Source organism: Lemur catta, chromosome 14 (genome assembly GCF_020740605.2).
Source record: "Lemur catta isolate mLemCat1 chromosome 14, mLemCat1.pri, whole genome shotgun sequence".
Classification (NCBI taxonomy): Eukaryota; Metazoa; Chordata; class Mammalia; order Primates; family Lemuridae; genus Lemur; species Lemur catta.
This window is the reverse complement of record NC_059141.1, coordinates 503,451-529,442: the sequence shown is the minus strand read 5'-3', so window position 1 is coordinate 529,442 and position 25,992 is coordinate 503,451. Positions and strand designations below refer to the sequence as shown.

Here is a 25,992-nt window from a genome sequence, read left to right as displayed (position 1 = left end):
CTGGGAACCGGACTCGTCTGTCCGCACAGCGAGCTGGACCCCAGCAGCTCCAGTCCTGCTCTGGGCTTGGCCGCGCGGCCCTGGGTGGGGCGGAGGTGCTGGCGCCGGCTTCTATGTGCAGAATGGGGTCCCCAGGGTCACTCACGCAATGCACTCAGGGACCCCCACAATAAATGCTGCATCCAGGTTACCATGGCAACTGGCGTGGTTAAGGCGGCTTTATCAAGGTGCAGAATTAAAAGCACAGAGTGCCTGAATTGCTCTCAAGTCCCGCCCTTTCCCGTGGATTTGTCTGCTTCGCGGCCACCCACCTGGGAGGAAGTAGCCTTCGGTGGTCCCGCCGCCCTGGAAGTCCGCGCTGGGCCACTGGTGCAGGAGCAGGGTCTTCCCTTGTTCCTAAGGTGCAACACAAAGCAACGCACATATTCCAACATTGCATTTTACCTTTTCACCGTTTGCTTTTCATTTGGCTTAGTATCTAGTTACAGAAATTGCAGCTAAATTTCTGAAAAACTAAGTCACAACAAAATCACGTTTTAACTATAAGAAAAGGCTTTGCAGTGTGAGGTTAATTACACTACGACACATGCACACACACATTCACACATCTGCAGGCATGTGCACATGTACACATACACACACACATGCATGCACATGTGCGCACACACGCACAGGGAGGCTGCTCCCCTAACGTGATGTGTAGATGTGAAACACCAAGTCGGGTTCTGGCTCTAAGCCAGCGGGATGAGAGCCACGCTGGCGGGACCGTGTGGGCCGCAGCCAAAGCACTGCTCCAAGGCGAGCCCACAGCTGCACGGGCCATGGTCAAAAAGAAGACAGATCTCAAATCGATGATCTAAACTTTGCATCTTAAGGAACTAGGAAAAGAACAATCTAACCCAAAAGCGGAAGGAAAGGACTAATAAAGATTAAAGCAGAGATGAAAATAAAACAGACAGTAGACAAACAACAGAGAAAATCTATTGTTTGAAAGTTGGTTCTTCCAAGATTAACAAATTATCAAGCATTTGCCGACGCATGGAAGAGATGGCAGAAGAGGGTGGGGACAGGACTGCCAGCCTCAGGGACAGGAGAGGGCTTACGAGAGAATCTTACGAACAACTGCGCATCAAGAGATTAGATAATCTAGAAGAAACAAATTCCCTGCAACACACAAACGAGCTAAACTGATTCAAGAAGCAACAGAAAAGCTCAACCAACCTTCAACACATAGAGAGGTCAGATCAGGAATCAGAAACCTCCCAGTAAGGAAGGTCCCGGGCCAGACGGCTTGACCAGCGGACCCCACCGGACGTTTACGGAAGAGCTGGCAGCAAAACCTGGAGACGAACAGCCCCAACCCGTTCTGCGTGGCCGGCATCACTCTGACCCCAAATCCAGACAAAGGTGTCACAAGAACAGAGGGTGACAGACCAATCTCCTTATGAACACAGATGAAGAACCCCCCCCAAAACACAAGCAAGTCAAATCCAACAGTGCCTCGAACAGACCAGTGACAGTGACCGAGGGGTCTTCCCAGCAAGGCAGTTGGCTCAGGACCGGGTCAGCCACCCATGTGGCACAGCAGTTAGCAGGACCCCGGAGACACACCGCACGACCATCTCAACTGATGGGGAAGGCACTGGACCAAATCCAACACCCTGTCATAGCACAAACCCCCAGAGAACCAGAAACAGACAGAAAGTTCCTCAGCAAGATAAAGGTCTTCACGGAAAACCCGCAGCTAACGCCGTGCACGGCGAGAAAGACGGACGCGCCCCAGGTCGGGGCAGAGGCCGACCCCGGGCAGCGCCGCACGGAGGCTCCAGCCAGAGCTGCCGACCAGAAACAGAGTTAACGGTGCCGGAGTGAGGACGCCAGGACCCTGCACTCATGAATCCACAGGAAGGCTACTAGAGGTAGGAAATGAATTCAGGACATAGCCGCAGGCACAAGACCAACATGTGACAATCAGGCGTGTGTGTGTGTGTGTGTGTGTGTGTGTGTGTGTGTGTGTGTGTGTGTGTGAAGAATCCTCATTGTTAAGATGTCAATTCTACCCAAAGTGGTCTAAAGATCCAACACAATCCCTGGCAAAATTTCAACAGCTTTTTTTAGAAAATCAATCCTCAAATTTACAAGGAATTGAAAGTGGCTCCAAATAACCAAAACAGTCTGGAGAAAGAACAAAGCCAGAGCACTCCCACGGCCTGACTTAGAAATGTGTCACGGAGCTGCGGTGGTGGGGCCGGCATGGCAGCGGCACAAGGACGGCCACACGGACTCACGGGAGAGAACAGAGCCAGGAGATAAACCCCAGCGTGCGGCCAAATCGCCTTCAGAGAGGGCGACACGACCACTCCGCGGGGAAGGGACAGCCTTTCGCTGGGAAAACCTACGTCCACACACGATAGAGTGAAATTGGACGCTTACCTGATGCTACATGTAAAAATTAACTCAGTGTGCATAAAATATCTAACCCTAAGAGCCAAAGTTATAAAATTCTAAGACGACGACATGGGAGAAAGTCTTCGTGGTATTGGACTTGGCAATGACACCAAAAGCACAGGCAACAAAAGAGAGGCCAGGTAGGTTGGACTTCACACAAACGAAGAACTCTGCATGTCCAAGGACACCATCAACCGAGGGCAGCGTCGCCTCCAGAGTGGGAGGAAATGACGAGGACAGAATGTCCGGAACACGGAAAACTCCCACAGCAACAGCGACAACAAACAGCCCCATTTGAAAACGGGCAAAGGGCTTGAGTGGGCCTCTCTCCGCGGAAGGTAGGCAGACGGCCCGTGAGCACTCAGAATTGCTAAAGAACCGAAACCAGAACCTCACGCCTACCACGATGGCCTCCTTTGGCCACAACCAACACAGCTGGCCCTGGTCTTCCTGGGCAGGCGGGAAACGTGCTGGCCGGCCGTGGGAGGCCAAGCCCTGGGCACGGGCACTGCGTCTCACCCCGGGGATGCCACATGCGGGTAGCTGGGCAGCAGGGGTGGGGGGGCAGCCTGGCTGGGCCGTGTTCTTGGTCCCAGCTCGGAAGGCAGGCCCCGGGCAGAGCTGGGTCCCGAACCCCCGGGGCAGCCGGCCCAGGAAGGCTCTTTGCCACAACCACACTCGGGGTGCCGGGGGGCTCCCCAGAGGGGGCCAGCAGGCGACGGGGCTGGGCCGGGCTGCACAGCGCAGAGGCCCCACACTGCCCAGCTCGGCCCTTCTGGAGTCAGGCCGTGGAGCTGGCAGGGTGGGGAGCGCGTCTGCGGACCCCGACTGAAGCCTGCTGCGTCCTGCCAGCTGTGGGCTTCGTGGGTCTGTCTGCCCCTGGCATGTCTGGTCCTCTCGGGAAGACCCCCGGGCCTGCCCCGTGGCCCACCTGCTTCCGGGCATCCGTCCTGTTGATGATGCCGATGAGCCGCTGGACGCCGGCCTTGGCCTTCCTCCTGTTGGCCGCAGAGGACAGCAGAGGCAGCCAGGTGTTCCAGTAGTGCCGTGCGGCCAGCATCACCAGGGCGCTGCTGCCCGCGACACCCCCGAACCTGAAAGAGGCTGGTGGTGACGCGGGCTGAGTGGGGCTGGGCTGCCTCAGTGCCCTGCGGTGCGCCGCCCCCCTCTCAGGATGGGTGTGGGTGGGGCGTCCCTGCTCGTGCTGAGTTCAGGCCGCAGGTGCCCAGGCCGGTGACCCGGCAAGGGCAGCCCCTGCACCCTGGAGCCCCCCCCACCTGCCTGGGGCTCCCTGCCGTCCTCTCCCCCAGGGCTGAGCACAAGAACAGCCCGACCCCTGCTGGCCGCACCCCTCGCGGGCTGGAGACCCTCCTTGGGCCCACGGGACCACCCACAGGTCTGAGCACCGGGTCCCCCGGCCTCCCGTGTCCCCGCACCTGGCGCTGTCCAGGAAGGCCTTGGCGGCCGACAGCCGCAGCTGCTTGCGGCCCTTCAGGGTCTCCACGATGCTCCTGCCCTGGGTGCAGGTGGCCCTGCTCAGCATCTCTGCCACCAGCCGGGTCTCCACCCTGCAGAACGAGCCGCGGGGGAGGCTGCTGCCCGGTGGCGCTGGACCCCCACTGTCGCTTTGCCTGTGGCCCCGCATGGGGGGTCCACAGACCAAGGCGCAACTCCCATCCCTCAAGCCCTTGGGAACAGGACTCGACTCGCCCCCCGAATCCAGGCCGGCCGTGGGGACTCGCCCAGGACGGGAGGCGGCACTCTGGCCTCCTGAGGCTCGTGTGCCTGCGTGTGGCCCCGCGTGTGCCTGCATGTGGCCTGCGTGTGGCCCGAGTGTAGCCCACGTGTGGCCCGCATGCGCCTGCATGTGGCCTGCGTGTGCCTGCATGTGGCCTGCATGTGCCTGCATGTGGCCCCACGTGTACCTGCATGTGGCCTACGTGTGGCCCTCACTCTGTGGACATGGACACTCCACGGCTGTGGGCCCAGTTCACCCCCAGAGTTGACTGAGACGGAGTCCGAGCTGGCGTCTTAACAACCCAGATTTAGGGGGCTCCTTGCGCAGCAGCAGGTCAGCAGGCCAAGCCCCTCTCTGGCCCCTCCCTGGTCAGGTGTCTCCTGCCACCCAGGTGGTCTCGGAAGTCTCCAGAGCGCCCGGCTCCGCGGTGTGTGGCTGTGAGGCCTCAGCACCACCTGACACCCCTTGTCCCACACACGCACCGACCCGGCAGCCGAGGCCTGGGCACGATTCCCATCCACACGGCGGGGGGACCGGAATTTATTCTGAGATAAATGAACTGGGCGGACTCCCCTCGTGGGCCTGGGACCCCAGAGCCGGGGCCTGACCGCAGGGGCGGTGTGGAGGGGTCGGAGGGGTCAGAGGAGGAAGCGGCCACCCCTCGGCCTGCGGGGACTGGCCCGGCCTCTGAGGCCAACACACCCTGCAGCGGGGGGAGGGGCATCTTGGGCAGGGTGCTCCGTAAGGGTCACTTGGCTGACCCCTGTGGACAGCGTGACCCAGACCGCCTGTGCCCTGGCTGCCCCCCCGTCCCACCTGCCACGCAGACAGCACTGCTGGGACCCACGGCCACAACGGAGGTGCCACCCTCTGCGTCTCGCGTTCTGAAGCTCTGCCATTGGGCGAACACACACTTGGCATTTTTGCATTTTCATGACGGTTCAGCCCTTTTACGGTCAGGAAGTGTCTCTGCGCCTCTGATCACCCACCGCGGCCATCTCCACGCGGCCGCCGGGCTCTCCCGTGACTGGCGCCGGCTCTCGACCTGTCTTTGTTCCTGGGAGCGGCTCTCGAGAGGGGCTTGTGGCCGGGCCCTGCTCTCTGTGTCCCACGTTGGCTTCCTGATGCTGAGCGGAGATGGGGCTGGACCCACCGCTCACCCTCTGCCCCTGCCCTCTTTTGGAATAACTGACTGTTTCTGAATATTCCAGTTTGTCCTCTGTTGGGTTTCTAGCGACGCCTTTGCTTTGCTCCGTGTTCCGGCACTTGCTGGAGGGAAGCGATCGTGCGTCCTTAACCAATCTCAACTCCGCCAAGAATTAATCTGCTTCACATGCAAGAGCCTGGAGCCCTCTCCTCTCCTCTCCCTCCCGTCCTTGTGTGTCACGTGTCACCTCGCAGTTATCACAACCCCACGGTACGATGCTGTTTCTGTCTTACGCAGGCACGTGTCCTTCAAAGAACTTAAGAACTGAGGGAACAAAGCCCACGTGTCGCCCCCATGCACCACGTCGGCTTCATGGCCACTCCCCGGACCAACTCCGTGGGGTCTCATCTTCCTTCAGCTCCAGGAATTCCCGCCGGCATTTCCCCTTCTGCGGCTCTGCTGGGAATGATCCTTTTCCTTTCATTCTCCTTCCCTGTCCCGATGTCGCCTTTGTCTTCGGAGGCTACGGCCGGTGGACGTAGAGCTCCGAGTCGAGAGGTGTTTTCTCTTTCGACACCTAAACTATGCTGCCTGCACCCAGTGTGCCCGTCCCCACACGTGATGCCCCACAGCGCCCTCGTGAGTCCTCTCCGGCGTCCCCGTCCCCACCTGGCTCCAAGGCCCTGCGGACGGCTCAGCACGGCGCAGCTCGTACTTGACTGATAGAATTCTACGCTGAAAGTTACGTCTGCTTGGATGTTCCGCTTTTAGCCTCTAGCAGCGGCTGCTGTTTCCTGCTCCTTGGACGCGGCTTCCTTAGCAACGCTCGGGGCCCTTCTCCTCCTCCGCAGGGCGGGAAGCCGGGGACAGCGAGGTCTGGAGCGGAAGTTGTGTCCTTCCTCCCTGCTCCCGCTCAGATTTATTCAGGGTGCACCTTGACACTCAAAGTGACTTCAGACAAAGCTGCCATCTGTCGGGGACAGCTGATGCTGACCAAGTTCCCACGCTGAAGCCGCAGCCCTAGTGACGCTGCCGGAGGCGGGGCTTCGGGAGAGGCGGGGCCTCACAAAGGAGGCAGCCACATCCACAGGCCCGAGCCCCGCCCCGTCCCTCTGCCAAGAGAGGACACGTGACAGGCGCCATCACCAGCCAGGAGGCAGGTCCTCCCCAGACCCCTGACCTCCTGCACCTTCATCCCGGACTTCCAGCCTCCGGGAGCCAAAAGTCCCTGCGGTGTGAGGGCCCAGCCTGCAGCACTTTGTCACAGCGGCCTGAACGGACTGAGACACCCCTTCTGTGCCCGTCATGTGCGCGGCCGGTGGGCCACACACTCGTCCCCACCAAGGCAAGTGTGACCTCAGAATCCTTAACCCAACTCTGCACAGGGCCACTGCTGACCCTCTGGTCCGTGAGGACATGGTGCTGGGGCTGGAGGCTGTCACGTGCCTGGGTGAAGCCTGAGCGAGACCTGCAGACAGGACCCTGTGACCTGGTGGGGTGGACGGCACTCGTCTGAGAACCACTTACATCTCGCGGACCCCCCGTCTTGGACCTGTGACATCAGACCCTTCCCCACGTGGACTGTGACCTGGGACCCTCCCTCTTGGACCTGTGTGACCTGTGACCTGGGACCCTCCCTCTTGGACCTGTGTGACCTGTGACCCTCCCTCTTGGGACTGTGACCTCAGACTCTCTCGCACATGGACCTGTGACCGGGGACCCTGCTCCGGGTCCCTGCCCACTGTCGGGGATTGGGCCACTTCCCACAGGGTCACTTACGGGCCCAAGGTCCGCAGGTACTTGATGCCCAGCTGGACGGCCTTGTGCGAGCAGGCCATGGCAATCTCGTGGTCACGTGCTGCGTGGGCGAAGTGTGTCAGCCGCGTCAGGGTCTGCAGCTCCACCAGGGGTTCTGGCCAGTTGCACTCGGAGGCCATTTTCACCAGCTTGCGGGCGGCGGGGGAAGGGGCAGTGCCTCAGCGACGCAGCTTCCCAACCGCCCGGCCACAAGGGACTGCGCTGTGGGCATGCATGCTTGTCCATTCTGTTCTGGCCAAGCCTTCAGCGTGGCTTAACATAACACGCATCTGGACATGGACCGTCTGGCGTGTTATTCCAAACAGAGGCATGACTTTTGCGGGGTTTCCCGCACCGTAAACCGCTGCCAGAGCTGAGCTACCGTCATCAGGAGCCGTGATGCTGCGAGGGCCATGTGCATCCGTGTAGCCGCCCGGCATGGGCTGCAGCATGTGCAGCCCCTGTGGTGCCGTGCCCTGCGCCGAGCTGCTCGGGTGGGCAGGGCACGGAGGGTCTGTGCTTCTCCTCACGTGGGAGGAAGGGACACGCCACACGCAAGACTGAGCTAGTGCTGGGAGGGGGCAGTGTGGGCGGGTGCGCGTTCCGCCCCCTCAGGCAGGACCCCTGAGCCTGCACCTCCTCCGCTCCCCTGGGCGGGGTCTGTCTCAGGCGGCTCCCGCTCACCCGGGACAGCAGGTGACACCCACCTGGGCCAGCGGAGGGACGGTGAAGTCCATGAGGCCCAGCCCGTTGCACGAGTACATCTCCAAGGCCACCAGGACCCTGGTCACGCAGCCGATGTCCTCGCTGGTGCCCTGCAGGATGGAAGGTCGAGCACGTGTCAGCCTGTGGGTGCCGGGGGCGGAGCTGTGGGGGAAGCCGGAACAGTCTTGAATCCAACTCGGTGAAATATCTGCCTCACAGCAATAATCGGACCGCAAATGTGGAGAGTTCACACCTCAGGCTCCTGCGTACGTCTCTGTCTACACAGCATCTCGGGCCAGCAAAGGCCGGGAGCCCGGTGGGCCGTGGGGTGGGGGCTGCCCAGGGCAGGCAAGGTGACCCTCTCCCCCTCCTGGGCTGTGTGGGCCCCTCCCCCGCCAGGCCCCTGCGACCTCCCACCCGCCCCGCCCTGGCTCAGGTGCCAGCTGTCCAACACATGCCCTGTGGGACCCTGTGGTGGGCTCTGTGCCCCCACGGCTTTCTCTGCAGGGCTGAGGTGCTCGTGGGGCTGGCCCTCAGCCTGCTGCTCCCCGGGGCCACCTCCCCGGCCTCCTGCTCCCACCGCCCTTTGTGTTCACAGCTGGGGGTCCTGCCCCGCCAAGCAGGTGACACTCTGGCCTGGGTGAGCCTCCAGGTAAGGCCTCAAGGAGGGGCCCCGAGGACAAGCAGCATCCGCAGCAGCGCTGGGACCCTGTGGATGTGCAGGCAGAGGAGGCCACCTGTCCGTCTCAAAGGCGGCCGGGGACAGCAGGTTCAGTGGGAAAAGCAAGTCCCCAGACACCCCTGAGGCTGCCGGGAAGAGCTGAGGTGAAGCGGCCCCCGGGGACGCCCCCTGCAAGCCCTGCCCTGTCTCAGACGTGGCCGCAGTGCACGGGCAAAGCACCAGGTACCAGGGTGTGGTGTGGCCCACCTGCCCACCTGGGCCCAGCCCCCACCTGCCCACCTGCTCCTCGGTGCCCAGCCGTGGCCCGATCTGCTGCTGCAGCAGCTGCTTGGCCTTCACCCAGGTGGCGATGAGCCGCTGCCAGGCAAACGTGGGGACCACCTCCTCAGGGACACTCCCGTTGGTCAGGTTCAGGGCAAACTCACAGACCTAGAACAGACGTGTCCTCTGTTACGAAACGTGAATTCAACGTGGGGGAACTTGAGCCAAGACCCAAATCACTCAACACTAAAAGACAAGCAGCCCTGGCCCTTGGTCCAGCCGTGAGGGAGGTTCAAACGCACACCAGTCCTCACGCCTGCCGCGGTCAGAGAAGCCCCAGCTCGGGCCGAGGACGCGGCACACGCCTGAGCAGGCAGCCCTCACACGGCCATGGTGGCTCCCACCAGCCCCAGGGTGTGCCCTGCCCGCCCCGAAGCCCACCAGCCCCCAGGGCGCAGGTCAGAAACCGCCCACAGCCCCAGTGGATGGGCAGCCAGTGGGGGGCTGACCTACTGAGTCAGCCCCTCCCCCACTGGGGCTGTGGGCTGGGATCTGCGCAGGGTGGGGGCGCGTGAGCTGGGGCCGCACCCGGCTCCCTGCCCTGCCTAGTGAGTGCCCAGCCCCCCTCCGTGGGGCACAGCCAGGGTGCAGGTCTCCCCGGCGAGGCCCAGCTCAGAGCCTGGTCCGGCGCGGTGAGCGCTGGCCACCAAGTGACCCTTCGCAACCCAGGACATTCCTCTCTGGCTGTTTCCACACTGAAGTGTAACGTGAACACCTCCTTGCAACACGGCTGGCCGCGCGGCCTCTGTGGGCTGACCGGCCGTCCCCCCTCTCCAGCCGCAGGCTCTCGGCGGGGGCCCCACCCACCCCCCAGCGCAGCTGCCTGTTCTGGCTCCGCCTGCTCCACGGAGCTGCCACTGGCTGTGAGGACACCCTCTGCCACGGCTCTTCCTCCTGGGTGTTGCGCTGCGCTGAGCCTTCCTGCCGCGTGACCGTGCAGGTTCCACGTTCTTGTGGATCGTGGTTCAGGGTCTTCTCTTTCATGTGCGGATCCAGCCCTCGGGTCCACACCCTGCGGCCCACACCGGACCCGGGGCCGCCCGACGCCCGACCTTCCTCCCTCACCTGCTCCTTTTTTTCCGGCCGAGGGTCCTGTTCCCTGCAGGTCCCTGGAGCCGGCCCCCTGCGCCTTCCGAGAACCAAGCCCTAAACTCGACGCGGCCTCCTGGCCAGCCCCTGCGGCGCCCCCGGTCCCTCCTGGAGAGCCATGCGCCGCGCTCAGCCCACGGCAGGAGTGCGCCTGGGTCAGCTGTCCTCGCCAGGGCTACGGCACGAGGGCCTTCCCCACCCTGGCTCCGGCCTGCCGTCGGCCTAGAGCGCGGTGAGTGCTCGGCACATTCTGAAACGTGGTAAGAGACTGGCTTTGCTTCCAAGTTTTATCAGATTCTTTAGAGTTAGAAATGGGTGACGGATCATCAAACATCTCACAACATCCATCAGCAACATTATCTCTTCTTCCTTACTGTGGACAAAATTCACGTCGTTTGTCAGGATAAATTCCACAGGATAGCAGCCTCCTGAGGTCCTCTTGCCCTCTCTGCACACTCGGCACGTGGGTGGCCCGGTTTCCCTGGGACTGCGGCGTTCACAGGGACACTTGTGCTTCTCAGTTTGCTCTGCTCGGGCGCCACCGGCCACGGTGGCCCTGGGCCCTGAGGGTGCCCCCACCCTCCTGCCCTGCTGCTTCCACCGGTGACGGTGACGGTTTTGAGCAGGGGTGGAACCTGCGGCCTGAAGGCCACATGTGCTAAGTCCAACCTTTTGGCTAAATCCAAATTTTAAAGAACAAATCCTTTCATTTTTATTAATACATTTTTGCTCGTCTTTTATATTTTTATATTTAAAAGGAACGTATTTAAAATACCAAAGAATAAAACAAGTTGCAACAAAATAATCCTCCCAGATTCACCGGCACAATGAGAACATTAGTAGCCACAAGGGCTAAATTGATGGCTGCTACGCTCACGATTTAGTTCTAACTTCCCCACCTGACTGGAGCCACTACGGCAAGAGGCTGGTTCGCGAGTTTATGGGGTCAAGTACACCAGTGTGTTATCAGCTTTTGACAATGCTCCCCTGCATTTCTGTTTGAAGTGGAATTTGTGAATAGTTACACAGCTCGACAGTATTTTTTAATTCTGTCTGCTGAACAGCCCATCATGCCAAAGAAGACCAAGAGAATACTGAAGGAAGAAAATAGATTTCTTAATGAGGATTGGGAATTGCAATATTATCTTGTTTCTGCTAAAGGCAAGATGATTTGCTTGCCTTGTGATACTGCAATATCAACATTAAAGAAATTCAATGCTCATCAGCATTATGACACTCTTAAGGACCACAAATATTTTAAATTAGGGGGAGAGGCTCAAAAGGTTTTACTGCAGAAATTAACAGACGAAAAGCAAAAGCAAAGACAATTCTTTCAAGCAGCAATGAGACCTGGAAATAATGCCACTGAAGCCACTTATGAAGTAGCTCATATACTCTGGGAAACAGGGAAGCCATCCAGTGATGTAGAAACTGTGAAAGAATGCATTGTGGAAGTTGTAGGATGCTTAGACCCCGGTAACATTTCAAAGTACAAACAACTGCCTCTTTCAAGGAGAACCATAACTGATTGGCAGCATGAATTATCCTTCAACTTAACAGAACAACCTAATGCAACACTTCAAAAGGAAAAGATATCGTTCAATCGCTTTGGATGAATCAGTGGATACTACTGACTCGGCGCACGTTTGATACTTCATTGGGTCATAACATAAGATTTTCTTTGCTACAAAGTTACTCAGTTTGGGCACTCTTGCAAACAAAACACAGGAAATAAATATCTTCAACAACCTTCAAGATAAGTGTCATGAAGTTGGACTGAATTGGTAAATTTAGTGAGTGTGTGTGCAGACGGTGTACCTTCCATGACGGGAAAACATGAAGGGTTTATTGCACAGAAAAAAGTATTAACAGATCCAGACGCTCTCGTTTCTTTTCACTGTGTCTTGCATCAGCAGAATCTGTGCTAAAGCCACTATTTTAAGTGATACTTTGCAACAAGTTGTAAGTATTGTTAACTATATTCGTGCAAATGCCACATGGCAGTGTCAGTTTCCTAACACGCTAAAGCTGAAGGATGAGGTATTCAGTGTGGATTTGCCATGTCATTCTAAAGTGCATTGGCTATCGCAGGGACAGGTGTTAGCCAAAATTTTATCTCTGTGAGAACAGTTAAAATTTATGAAGAACAAAATCAGCTATGTGAATTACTGAAAGAAAATTTCTATAGGAATGCAGCATTTCTGTGTGATATTATGTCAAATCAAAGTAACTTGAATATTTCTTTGCAAGGTTAAACCATATATGACATGTGGCAAAAAAAATCCTAGCATTTTGAAAAAAGGTATCTTTTTTCAAAACACTTCTTTTTCAAAAGGAAATTTCAGACAAACATTTTCCACAGTTAGCAAAGGTCACTGATGAGCAGGAAGATATATGCAAATCATTTGAAGAATATGCAGCTATTTATAGACCTATTACTTGGAGAATACAATGAAAGGTTCACTGACTTTGAGCATCATGACATCACACTCAAGTCAGCATTTCAGCCTCACCTAGTTGGTATCACGAAGGCACCTAAAGAACTAGAGATGGAACTGATTAAGCTCTCAGTAGATGACATTTTAAAGTTATTGTTTGATGCTGAGAAAGATCCTGTTGAAATACGGAAAATCGCAGCAGAACACCCACGCCTTCCACACCATGCTCGAAAAATGCTTTCTTGCTTTTCAACCACTTATTGCTGCAAATCGACCTTCTCCTACTTCACCCAAATCAAGACAACCTTAAGGTCACAAATGACTGATACCCATCTAGAGGATCAACTGAACCTGTGGACCTCCATGCTGCAACCAAATATTCCAATGTTTTCCAACAAAAAGTAGACACAACAAAGTCATTAAAAGGTTAGTTATTAGGTTGGTGCAAAAGTAATTGCGGTTTTAGCACTGTTGAAAGTTGCTGTTTGATATTGCGATACGTTCTTAAATAAATGTGGTTATGTTATACGTAATTTTAATGCACATTTCTCGCTTTATGTATTTTTGCTAATGACTTATTACTTGCTGTTTATTTGATATTTATTTTAGACTATGGAAATGATGTTAGACAAAAAGCAAACTCGAGCGATTTTCTTATTCAAGTTCAAAATGGGTCGTAAAGCAGTGGAGACAACTCGCAACATCAACAACGCATTTGGCCCAGGAACTGCTAAGGAACGTACAGTGCAGCGGTGGTTCAAGAAGTTTTGCAAAGGAGACGAGAGCCTTGAAGATGAGGAGCGCAGTGGCAGCCATCGGAAGTTGACAACGACCAGCTATAGCCATCATCGAAGCTGATCCTCTTACAACTACACGAGAAGCTGCCTAAGAACTCAACGTGGACCATTCTACGGTTATTCGGCGTTTGAAGCAAAGTGGAAAGGTGGAAAAGCTCATGAGCTGACCGAAAATCAAAACATCGTCATTTTGAAGCATCATCTTCACTTCTCGTACACAACAATGAAACATTTCTCGATCAGATTATGACGTGTGAATAAAAGTGGATTTTATGCGACAACTGGCGACAATGACCAGCTCAGTGGTTGGACCGAGAGGAAGCTCCAAAGCACTTCCCAAAGCCAAACCTGCACCAAAGAAAGGTCATGGTTGCTGGTCTGCTGCCGGTCTGGTCCACTGCAGCTTCCCGAATCCTGATGAAACTGCTACATCTGAGAAGTCTGCTCAGCAAATCGATGAGATGCACTGAAAACTGCGACGCCTGCAGCCACACTGGTCAGCAGAAAAGGCCGGTTCTTCTCCACCACGACGCCCGACCACATGTGCCACAACCAGTGCTTCAAAAGTTGAATGAATTGGGCTACAAAGTTTTGCCTCATCCACCACGTTCACCTGACCTCTCGCCCACCAACTGCCACTTCTTCAAGCATCTCGACAACTCTGCAGGGAAACCGTTTCCACAACGAGCAGGATGCAAAAAATGCTTTCCAAGAGTTTGTCGAATCCCGAAGCACAGATTTTTACACCACAGAAATAAACAAACTTATTTCTCGCTGGCAAAAATGTATTGATTATAATGGTTCCTATTTTAATTAAGATGTGTTTGAGCCTTGTTATTAATATAATGATTTAAAATTCATGGACTGAAACTGAGATTACTTTTGCAGCAGCCTAGTAACTTTAAAATTAGCAAATAGTTTTCATCTATTAAAATAACTACATAGACTTTTACAAAATAATGTACGTTTTAGGTGTATCTAACTGAAGTTTCTTGAATGTAACCTTATTTGATTAATTAATCAAACTAATGCAGCTTCCAGCACGAAACGTCCCCCCCCCCAAGCCCGCCTGGCTCTACCTCCACCGCCATCCTGATCTCAGAGGTGGCTCCCGAGTCCAGGGGGGTGTGGAAGACGTTCGGTCGCACGACCCTTCTCGACTTCTCCAACACCTGGGCAGGGATCCAGCCGGTCACCAGGCCGCGGGCCAGGGTGTCACAGAGCATGGCCAGCATCTCGGGGTCCCTGTGAAGAGCGCGTCGGAGGTGAAGCCACAGCCGGGGGCAGCTCAGGCTCCCGCTGGGGCCCAACACGGTGGCCTCAGGTCCCAGGTGATGGTCTGGGGTGACCGAGTGTGGCCACATGACTCATCTCTGGAACTTAGCAGGAAAGCGGCTACCTGCTCTGCCAGCTGTGGGTTCAGGGCCTTCTCAGAGCCCTGTGGGAAGAGCAGGTGGGAGTCCCTGCTGCCCAGGTGACGCCATCTCCTCCCACGGGTGGGCTTCACGCGGTGGTGAGAACCGCGGCCCGGCTGGACCCCTCAGTGTGTCCCCGAGGAACTGGTCAGAGGCAGACAGGCCGCAGCACCAGCTGAGCTGCTGCCGGGACCCCCCAAGGGGCCATCTGGGATGGTCGTAGCCGTTACGTCCATTACCAGTTGACGGGTCTAGACCAGAACCTCCATGGATCTCACAGGGAACACGCTAGTGCTAAAACATTTAAAGTAGTCAAAAATGGTCACCGTATGCCAAGAAGTGGGGGGTGGGGGTCGGATCTTTGTCTACGACAGAAACTCTCAGGACAGCGGAGCTACAGGCAGAGGCGCAGCTGCCGCAGCCCCTGCACCAAAAACTCGGTCTCTCCGAGGGACAGGACTGAGCTCCCTGCCTCTCCCTGCCCACGGCGGCAGCGTGGCGGGGCCCATACCTACCCGCCGTGGCCGGTGTCCCTGACGGTGCTCAGGAGATGGTGCAAGCTGTCCACGAGCTCCTTCTGCCGCCCGGCCTGGATGAGGTGGCGGTTGTGGTTCAGGACGTAGACCACGGCGTTCTGCACCACCCAGGCCTCCTGGATCTCCTGCCCGATGTCCGCAGAGCGCAGCCAGTTGTTGGTGGCATACTGGGACAGGCTTTCAATCCAGGTTCTGTGAAATGTTCTGGGTTGGAAACACAGCCCTTCCCAAACCCGCCCTTTCGACAGCACCTGCAGGCTCTCCCCGCGGCGGCCACTCAGGAGTGCAGGCTCCCGGCAGTGCGTGGGGCCCTCGGCATAGCCCTGGGGGGGCTGCCTCACCACCACACCCAGCCCTGCCGCGCCCACCGTGGTCCCGCCTCAAGCACCCTGGGCCCGGCCCGGCTCTGCCCAATCCAATTTTTATAATTTCAAAGCTACTCTCAGTGAGGGGCTGAATGAGCACCACATGGCCCTGGTTCTCGGGCCCTCCTGTCCCCTCGCAGCCCGGCCAGCGGGGAGAGTGGGGAGCCCTGCTCCGGACAGGGCCAGGCTGGAGAGAGGTTCCTGCACACAGAGACCGCCCCTCTGCGTTTTCTACCCGACACGCTCTCCCCGACAGCTGAGTTTTGCTGATAATGAGACTCACTGAACGAACACGGTTTATCAGAACACGCTGGGAAAAACCATCTCGCATGTTGACTCACACATGCTAACATGCTCACAGCCTCGCTAGGGTGCGTGGCTGGAAACAGAGAAGGTCCCGGTGACCTCGTCTCCACTTGCTGGATCATGTATTCACGTGAAAACGGCCCTTCCGTGTCCCGCGTGTGCAGGCAGCGCTCCACGGCCGCCGCAGCCCCACCTACCTGTACGTGATCCAGTCCTCGTTCGCCTCCGGGGGCTCCGGCACGTAGCCGGCCGGGTGCTGGCTCAGGTCCTCGGGGGGGATGGGCGGGTCATTCAGCGCCACGCCTTCTGACCGCAGCAGGTGCACCGTGGCCTGTGAGGGGGGGCGTGTGGCAGGGCGGATGGGGACACACAGCCCACACTTTCTCTTTCCACTCAGGGCTTGAAAGTGCCACCCGCGAGCTGGAGACGCCCGGGTGGGGAACCCCAAGCAGCTGTCGGGGCGACGGCCACCCACGGGCCACAGGGGAGCGAGACCCCAGCCTCGGCACCCACCAGCCTGCACACCGGGAGGGGAGGGCGCCGCCCGCCGCGCGGCCCGGGATGGACGGGAGGGTCCCAACACCACCGCACACCCAGCAGCGCGCAAAGCTCTGCTTCCCCACTGTGTCTGCAACACCAGCGGCTGCGGAGCCCCCGGGGACAGGCCATGGGGCTGAGGGTGGCAGCCCCGGGTGAGGATAGGCCACCGTCGCAGCCCGGTGGCCAGGACAGCCTCGCATCTGTCTGCCTTGGCCAACTCCGGCTCCCCCCTGGGGCCCCCGGCTCACACGTGGCCGGTGCTCAGGAGGCTCCACTGGGCCCCTTGGAGGTGGCAGCCACACTCCAGGCCCCGAGCCAAGGGCCACACCCACTACGTGACTCACAGGCCTCAACCAGAGTGCTCCGAGGACCCCTAGGTCATGAAACGTACCGAGTGTCACCGCCGGCCCTGGCACAGCCACAGGGCTGAAAGCTCAGAGCTGGGGGGTGGGGGGGTGCCTGGTGCTGGTCCCACGAGGCCACGTTCCCCTGCTGACTTTGGGCAGGGCCAGCCCGGTGTCCGGGTGCCGCATGGGGAGACGGGCTCGCTGGGGCCTCCGCCCACCCCTAGTGCTTCTCGAATCTGCCCTGATCTAAATGCCGCAGGTGGAATCGCTGCTGTATCTATGGAAACCTGGATTCGCAGTTCAGAAATTACCCCTAACGTCAAGTCAACGTCCACACATACTGAGTCACGCTTCGGTTTACACTTTTCTCCTAGAAAAGCTCCCAGGAATCCGGGACCTCTTCCCTCCCTGGCACGGCTTTGTGGGAGTGCACAGGTGGGTCCCCCAGCAAACATCCCAACAGCCCCCGGGCACACGGAGGCCGACAACCCCGACAGGGACCCCGTGTCCGCCGCGCAGGACGCACCTCGGCGCTGATGAAGCCGACCTCCGCAAACCTCCGCAGCAGGTCGCTGCCCACCTGCCGCGGCACCGAGACCTCCGAGTGGCCCGAGGCCTCGTGCTCGGAGCCCTCCCAGCCCCGCCTCTTCCGACCTGGGGGGGAGGCAGCGCGTGAGACGTGCGTTTCCAGCAAACTAGCCACACGCAGCCACCCCACCCACTCTCACGCCTGCGTCTCTCCCCAGCGTCCGCAGGGCCCATCCGGGGTGCGGAGGGTCCCTGGGAGGGGCCGACACCCCTGAGATGCTCCTGGTTTGCCCCAGAAACCTGCTTCCTCCCACGTCCCGGCTGCTGCCTTGGGGGGAGGCAGCCCCCCAACTCCTGCACGGCCCCGGCCCTCCCTGTTCCATCTCCTGCCTCCCACTGCACGTCCGTGTGTCCCACTGTCCCTGAGACTGGCACTTCTCCGGGGCCGGGGTGCCGACCACCTGGCCGGGCCCTCCGCCCTCCGCCCTCCACCCTCCACCCGCCAGCTGTTGCTGCCCCAGCCTGAGCCCCAAGGACCCTCTGAGTGACGAAGATCTAACATGCGGACAGTGCACGAGGCGTCCCAGGCACACGGCCAGACAGCACCGCCTGGGCATGGGGTGCGACTGTGGGTGACTGTGCTGTCACTGTCACCAGCATCAGGCACGGTTACCTGGGTCGACTGCAGATGTGTTTGGAGACCCCCTGTGCCACGAGGAGGCCCCTGGGGACGCAGGCACCGGAGCAGCCAGGCCCAGCTCCGCCAGGAGCTGCCGGGACGGAGGCTGTGGCCGCAGCTCCCCGAGGGCCACCCTGGCAGCGGGGACTTGGCCAGCTCTGGGCTGGGGGCACTCACGGGCACGTACCTCTCCTCAGCTGCCACGGCTTCTTCACCTTGGCGCTGTCGTAGAGCAGGCAGAAGCGGCTGGCCGCCCGGCAGACATCCCACACGCCCTGCTTCCGCGCCACTTTGGCCAGCTCCGCCCAGATCTGGATCCTGGTCCCCGGAGACCCGAACGGGGAAATGTGACACAGTCGGTAAAACCAGATGGCACCGAGAAGGACCACGTGTGAGAAAAAGCCACGTGGTTCCCCAGGTTCAAGGTCTCAGAGACCTGAGACAATCGATGCCCACGGCGAGTGGCGGCCCCGGGCGCATGTGGCTGCCCGGTCGGGGCACAACCCTCTGGCTCCCGCCTGCCAAGCGTCAGGGGCACCGATCGTCGTGACAATGACAAACGCCCCGCCCTTCACTCCCCTGGCGGGGGGCAGGTCTCCCTGGGGTCAGGACCCCTCCCGTCTGTGCCAGACGCCAGCCTGGGCCAGTCACCACGTCCTGACACCGTGTATGGAGCCCTCCTGGGGCGTGGAGGGAGGTCTCGCCGTCGGCAGGTCCCCGCGGGCTCCGCCCACCACCTGGGGCCGCACAAGCCCTGGCAGCACCGTCAGCCCAGCCTGCAGGTGACATCAGCCCAGCCCGCAGGTGACGTGCCCAGGCCACAGGCCCCCCTGCTGCTTTGTCCTTTCTGCCCCAGAAAAGTGCCTTTTCCTCACTCACCTCTCTTTGTCGTTCTCGTTCCCCAAGCGCCGTAAGTGCCCGGCCACCTTGTCCACGCTGGCCATGTGGTGCCGCGCCTTCGCGGCCAGGAAGCTGAACCGGCCCTGGTTCTTCCCGGTGGAAACTGAGAGCAGAAAACGAAACGCGATGTCGTGGCTGCATGTCAAGGGTTGGGAAACATGGCGGCAGGCAGCTGTGTCCAAGGGAACATGCCCGACCACGGCGCCCCGTGCTGGCTGCTGCCTGCCCACCGCGGGGGCAACGCGGCTTCCTGGACCCGCGGCTCCCGGGAGCCCAGCCCGTTGCCCAGCCGCGACGTGGCTTCGGAGTCAGCCTGGCTCATGGCGCCGCCCAGCGGCCACCCTGCTTGGCCGCGCTGTCCTCCCCCGTCCAAGCAGAAGCACCAGCTTCCACCTCCCTGCCGGCCCGGCCCCCACACCCCTGCCATCTGCCCTGCGGCCCGGCGGTCCTATCTCACCCCTCCTTGTCCTGAACACCCAGAGCTCAACTTCACACCGCGGCCACCCGCCCAGCGCAGCGGCTGGGGACGCTGCAGGCGCTGGGCCCGAGGGCGGCCTCGTCTGTCCCTGGGTGGGACACGCCATGCGGGAGGCTGGGGCCCTCAGAGCTGTGCTTCCCGGCTGGCGTCCACCTGGCAAGATCCACCTTCCGCAGCCAACACAAGGGCATCCTCCCCAAGCCCCCGTGGCCCTGGCAGGATGTCCTGCCGGACGCTGTCCTGGTCCCCAGGTGCACGTGCGCTGGCCCCAGGCCGCAGCAGCACATGCTCAGGAGGTAAAACGAGTCAAGAAAGCAAAACAGACGTGGTGCTGGCAGGCTCAGTCCTCAGGACAAAAATGGAACCGAGAGCGAGTGACCCGGGGACGAGGCAGCCACAGACAATAGAGCGGGGACGCCTCCTGGGGCCACTTCTCAGAGCTGCCCTTCAACCGCCACCGCAGGCCACCGGGGCCAGCACACCCTCCTCTCACCTCACCCGCAACGCGACCTGGGGTCAAGCCGGGTGAGGGCGCCAGCCCCCGGTGCCAGCCACAGGGACACCCAAGCCCGACCTGCCCCAACCCGGCTGCCCCACACGTGGGGACCTGCCACGTCCATGACCCCGGGCCGGGCCAGACACCCTGGATAAAAGGCAGCGGCTGGCAAGAGGGGGGGCCATTCGGGTCTGACCTTTGAACCCACACCCAGGGGCAGCCCTCGCGCTCCGACAGTGCCATGGACTGAACTGGGTCCCCCCAAAACAGACGCACGGGGGTCCTAACACCCAGGGCCTCAGAGGGCAGAATCACGTGGAGACGGGTCTACGGAGGTAACCAAGTGAAACGGGGCAGACCCAGCCCCGTCTGACTGGCGTCTGCGAAGACGCCCAGAGTCCGACGCTGACGCCCACAGAGCACCGGGCAGGGGATGGCGCCGGCGGGTCAAGGACAGCGGCCTCAGGAGGAGCCAAACCCGCCAGCACCCTGAGCTCTGACGTCCAGCCTCCAGAGCTGCGGGGAGGTAAATTCCTATTGTTTCCACCACCCAGTGTGTGGCTCTGTTGTGGCAGCTGAGCCCTAACGTGGCCCCTGCAGGGGGTGACACCCGCCCCCTGGGGCCCTGTGACAGACCCCAGAGAGCACGGCGCAGTCCGGGGCCTGCAGACGTGATGTGTGGGCAGTTCACACCTCTGGGGGGCGCAGCGGGGCCCCCACCCTGTCTGGGGTCTGCCGTGAGCAGCATGGCCCCTCCGAGGCGGGCACGTGCTGGTGGCCCCGCGAGCCGGCAGCACCCACCTTTGGCCTCGTTTTCACTGTCGAGCACGATCTGGAAGGCGTCGGGGGCCAGGGCCAGGCCCGCGTTCACCAGCAGGGCCCGCTCCCGCCGGACGCTGTCTTTCAGGATGGATTTTTTTGCCTGTGGGAAGAAGACGGAGACAGCAAGTTACGGCTTGGCCCAAAGTGGCCCTTCTCCGTCCGATCGTCCTGAGAACGCCGCCCTTGCGCTGCCGGACAACAGCGCCGTCCTGGGCCCCGGCTCCCTCCACGCTGCCCACCCCCACTCAGGGCCCAGCCAAGCCCTGCGCCACGCCCGGTCTCCCCCAACCCCCGTCGGCCCCCCCAGGCTGTGCTGGCACCTGCTCGATGGCCATGGTGGCCTTGTCCTCGGCGCGCTCGGGGACCTGGTACAGCATGGTGCACAGGTGCAGCCGGTTGATGGCCATCTGCAGCTTGTCCTGGTAGAGGCCCAGGCTGTCGAGGCGCTGGGCCTTGTGCAGGTGCTCCAGGGCGGGCTCCAGCCGGTCCTCGTCCTCCTCAATGTGGGCCATCTCCATGTGCACCTGGCAGCGCAGCAGGCTCAGGAGGCTGCAACGGGCGCGGCGCCAGGGCCTGGTGGGCGGGGGCTGGGGGGACGGCCCCAGCCTCCTTCTGGGGACGCCCCCACCTCACCTGAGCCCACAAACAGGGACAGAGAGAGAAGGCCCCGCAGACCACGGACACCTCAGAGCCCAGGGGCTGAGCAGCAAGGTCGGCACGGCGGGTCCCTGGAGTGTGGGGACCCTGCGCCACCTGCTGCCCACCCCGCCACAGCCGCCAGCTGCCCCCACTCCTGGGAGGCTCTCGGCAGGGCCGTGGGGTGAGTGCAGAGGGCCCCAGCTCCCCCGCCACAGCCTGGAGCCCTCGGGCTCTGCCGCGGGGCGCAGCCTCACCACCCCCCCCCCACCCGGGCCTCCCCTGCCAGGGCTCCCCCTGGACACAGGTGCCACCTGCCCAGGACAGCCCACCACGCCGCACCGCTGCTGCCTCTGCTGGGACCCTGTGGGGCTGGGCAGGGCGGGAGAGGCCCCGCGTCTACGTGTGGGCATGACGTGTCCCACAGAGCCGTCCCCAACAGCGCAGGAGGGGCCCACATCCCAGTCGTGGCCCCGCGACAACATGAACAAACCCGGCAAATTCTGCTGAATAGACGACCCGCAGGACTCATGACCCCACTGACTTTCAGCCAAGACAGAGAATAAAAGTCACCTTGAAACACACGTCACCTCCAGGAAAACGGGGGCAAGTGGAGACTGGAGCAGTAGGTGGCCCTGGCGTCAGGCTGGGGCTCTGCCGCCCACGGGCACAGCTCTGGCCCGTGCAGGACCGGGTGCCACAGCACCCACGGTGGGGGGGGGGGGGGCAGAGCGCCTGTGAGAGCCAAGGCGGGGTCCACAGCCCGGACTATGGCCAGAAACGAGCCCCGTTCCCATGGGGCAGCCACCATGCACGGGGCGGCATCTGTGCCGGGGAGGGCGTGGCCCCTGGAACTGCGCTTGCCCCGGTGCGAGGCTCGAGGGGCGCTGAGCCACCAGCTCCGGAGATGGGGCCCCCGCAGAGGAAGGCCCAGGGCGAGCCCGCGGCAGGAACAGGCGTGAAAACCACACACTCAGGAGCCACCGAGGGGACGTCCAGACAGGTGATGAGGGGACAGACAGGGAAGCTCGGGAGAAACGGAAACTGGAAAAAATACAAACGCTAAAACTAAAAGCCGTAATAACCGCAATGGGAAACGAGCCCTGGCTGAGCAACCGCAGACTCATGGGGACAGAAGAAGCCAGTGGACAGAAAACAGGCCACGGAAACCGCCAGGGAGAAGGGTGGAGGGCGAGACACTCCCGCGAAGCCACACAGACTGCGGCAGCGCCACAACCTCGCGGACCCGAGCGGCGCAGACAGCCCCAAGCAGACTCGAGCAAACAGACTCCTGGGAACGTCGCGACCCAAGTGCTGGGAAGAAAAGTGCGGGATTCCCAGAGGGAGCAGGAAAGACGCGTGTCACGCAGGGACCGTAAACGACTCGACTTTTCACCAGGGACTACGGCGGCCGGAGGGGAAGAAAACAGCCCTTCCCGGCGTTCAAGGAGGAGAAACACCCGTCAGCCCAACGTCAGCACCAGTGAGTAACAATGAGAAACTTAAAGTCAGAAAGACAATACCGTCAGCCACCACGTCGAGAACCACAAAACACTCAGCAGTAAGGTGGTGGGCAGCGGCACGAGCCCTACGCTAAAACCACACACCACCACGCCAGAGGGAAAACACCTGAGTCGTCCAGACGGAGCACACGCCAGGACCGGAGATCCGATGCTGTCGTGATGTCCCTTCCCCCCAAATTCGCTGACAGCTTCGATATAATTCCAATCACAATACCAGCAGGTTCCCCTGGAAGTTGGCGAGTTGTTCCCTAAACGTTACTTGGAAACACAAAGGCCCCAGAACAGCGAGAACAATCTGCAGAAAGAACGACCTGGAAACTGATACCACAAATGTCAATGGCTGCAAACCTACAGCGATGGCCAGAGTGGGACAAACGCACCCACCAGCGAGACGCGCCGGACACCCCAGGGACGGACCCACAGCCTGCTGCAGGGAAAGGGCTTTGTTTCCAAAGTGGTTCTGAAACAATCAAAATACTCTGTATTTTTCCACAGGGAAGAAACGAGGCTCAACCCCTGACTGACCCCACACACGGAACTTTTTTCTTAGTGGGTCGCTGAACTCACCCAAAAGCAGACGCCACGAAACGCCCAGGATCCTGGATCTCCGCGGGCGGCAGGTCCACAGGGTCCAGCCACTTTCACACCAGCCCTGAGCCAGTATTTTCCGTGTCCACTCCCATCTTCCATGAATACACATGAAAGAATGTTCTAGAGGCTTTGGGACACAGGATAGATCACCGTTCTGATGTCTAAGGGAAGGTCTGCTTGTGTGTTCTTGTGTTTATATTTTTTTATTTTAATTTCTAATGCAACAAACATCCATAAACATAACTTACTGAGTAAAAGCTCCTTGGGACCCTCAATACTTTTGGTGTAGATGGGTCCTGAGACCAGGCGGCTGGGAGTCGCTACTTGCAGAAAACAGGAAACGCAATGACCAAACTGGTAAAGAATTCATAACTGTCACCTCATCAACACGAAAACCTCGTGCTCTCTGAAAGGCACCGTGAGGAACCAGAGATGACAAACCGTGGCCGGGAGAAAACGCCCCCCACATACGCATCCGACAGAGACCCGGCCCCAGGATACACGAAGAACCCCACAAAACGAGGAAACCACGGGATTTTTAGCAGGAACGAAAACTTTGAACAGGCATGTGACAAGACCGGCGGAAAGGCTGATGTGCACGTGAACAATGCTCCCGCTGGTCACGAGGAAATAAAAAATCTACCGCGAGAAGCCCGGACGTGCCGGCAGGAACGGCTACGGCTAAAACGAGCTGTCACCAAGCAGAGGGCCTGGCCTCAGGCCAAACACCCCACGGACACCCCTCACTGTCCCCAGCACCTGCTCCCACCCGCACGGCTCCCTGGAGCCCTGCCACCACCACGGGCCAGGCCTGTTCGGGTTACACCTGCAGGCACGTGACCCTCCCCTTGGTCCCAGGCTTCCTGGGGGCCCCCACCCGCCTCGGGAGGACCCACCCTCGTCCCCACAGGCCCCGACCAGTCCCACTGTGGCCTCTCTGTGGCGGGACAGGTCCCTTCCGTCAGCTCGAGGGCAGCAGACGCCCTGGCCGGTGCCGCCGTGGAGGAAGCCTGTGCTGAGCCTCCGTCCTCGGGTCCCGCGGGGGGCTGCGCACTTCTGGGTGTGGGGGGCCTGGGCCTGCCCAGCTTTGTGGGGCAGCTGGACGGAGTGACGTCCTTGTCATTGGAACAGCCACTCACGTCCTCGGTGGATACAGGCGATGGTTCTGCTGGCTCCACTTTCAGGGCAAGTGAGTTTAATGTCACCCGAGTCCGTGACACTGAAGAATCCTGCCTGCCCTCTCTGCCCACGCGCCATCCCCCGCCGGGCCGAGTGGGGCGAGCGCACGCCTACCTGTCCATCTTCTCCAGGACGCCCGCCAGACTGGCCAGCGGCTGGCGCAGGTGGTGCCGCAGGTTGTGCTGCAGCAGCGGCAGGCAGGCGTTCCACTGCGCGGCACACACCACGTGGATGACCCGGGCGTCGCCCAGCCGCACGGCGCGCTGCAGCAGGACGTCCAGCCCCCGGATGATGTCCAGCTGGGCCTGCAGAGGACACCGGCCGCTCCGTGAAGCTCATGACATCAGCACCGACGCCGGCTGACCCCGTCACGACCTGGGAGAGCCGGACGCCGGCGTTCCCCGGCCTGCGGCGCGAGGACGTGGCCGGACAAGCACGTGGGGCCGGGCGCGCGGGGAACGCGGGGACTGACGCCCCTCACACTGCCTCCGCCTGCGGCCCCGCGTCCTCCCCAGAAGGGAGCAGACACCTCCCAAGATGCGGCGCTGCCGAGGCGTGGCCGTGCTCTGCACACGCTTGGACAGGTCTGCCTGGCTCCTGACCTCGTGTGTTTCACGGGGCCTGTGCCCCGTCACGTCTACTGCCCAAGGGGCATCTGCCCTTCTCAGCAGACAGGCTCAGCCTGGAGTTTCCAGGGCTGCAGGGCTGCTCCCGCCATGCTCCACACCCTCCTGAGACCCCAGGGGCCGCCTGTCTGTCCGGCACCCGCCTGTCCCAGCCCATGGCCCTGGCGCGGACCCCTGGGGCCTCACGCTGCGCCTGAGTGATCCGGGTGGAGCCTGCGCTTGGGATTCACAAGCCTGTCGTGCTGCCTGGCACTGAGTCCCTCCCAAGCCTCATAAATGGGGCCCAGCCCCCCAGAATCCTCAGCAGCAGAGGTGCGGGGTGGCAGGGGGCACAGTGGCACAAGCCACGGCACCACAGCCCCCAGTCTCCGCTGCAGCTTCACGATAAAACGCGGCAGCCAAGCCGTTCTCCGTGAATCGTGTTTTAAACAAACGCTCCTTACGTGCCCACCACGTGTGAGGCACCAGCACACGCAGTCGGCCGTCAAAGGCCCCCCTCCCTCGAGAAGTCCCACGCGGCAGGGACAGACACGCACAGGCAAACCCGGGAGCCCGAGTCCCGCCAGGCGGCCAGAGACGCATGGGCAGAGCCCAGCTGAGGACAGGCACGAGGAAGCCCCAGGGCTCGGCCCCTCCCGGCACAGGCGGCCTCGCAGCGCGGCACAGTGGGCGCAAACAGCCCGGCAGGGAGGGCGGGTGTGAGGGTCCCCGGGCCGGGGCTGGCAGCCCTTCCCGCGGGCCCACATCCGGGCCACCTGCCACTGCTGTTTGTTTCAACACATTTTCGTTCGTTTTCAACTGCACAGTTGTCGCTGATGGAATAGTCCAAACGGAGTTCTAGATCCCTCCCGGCAGTGGCTGCC

The 25,992-nt window shown here is 60.4% G+C and overlaps 1 protein-coding gene across 14 annotated transcripts in view; it reads right to left on the bottom strand.

Annotated features, from left to right (window-relative positions):
• Window positions 1–25,992, bottom strand: part of CFAP46 (cilia and flagella associated protein 46) — an 83,691-nt gene that overhangs the window by 42,993 nt on the left and 14,706 nt on the right. For 11 of the 14 annotated variants that reach the window (XM_045569265.1, XM_045569266.1, XM_045569262.1 and 8 more), the window contains 15 exons: window positions 24,618–24,808; window positions 20,895–21,123; window positions 20,554–20,674; window positions 18,758–18,881; window positions 18,066–18,196; window positions 17,198–17,325; window positions 15,982–16,115; window positions 15,093–15,305; window positions 14,242–14,407; window positions 8,789–8,946; window positions 7,838–7,997; window positions 7,113–7,279; window positions 3,885–4,016; window positions 3,380–3,542; window positions 312–396 (listed from right to left, as the gene is read on the bottom strand). In XM_045569265.1, coding sequence (XP_045425221.1) covers window positions 312–396; window positions 3,380–3,542; window positions 3,885–4,016; window positions 7,113–7,279; window positions 7,838–7,997; window positions 8,789–8,946; window positions 14,242–14,407; window positions 15,093–15,305; window positions 15,982–16,115; window positions 17,198–17,325; window positions 18,066–18,196; window positions 18,758–18,881; window positions 20,554–20,674; window positions 20,895–21,123; window positions 24,618–24,808 — 2,302 coding nt within the window. Of the gene's footprint in view, window positions 1–311; window positions 397–3,379; window positions 3,543–3,884; window positions 4,017–7,112; window positions 7,280–7,837; window positions 7,998–8,788; window positions 8,947–14,241; window positions 14,408–15,092; window positions 15,306–15,981; window positions 16,116–17,197; window positions 17,326–18,065; window positions 18,197–18,757; window positions 18,882–20,553; window positions 20,675–20,894; window positions 21,124–21,783; window positions 21,805–23,300; window positions 23,429–24,617; window positions 24,809–25,992 lie in introns of those variants that run through there. The other 3 variants (XM_045569255.1, XM_045569263.1, XM_045569264.1) reach the window with 3 other exon arrangements.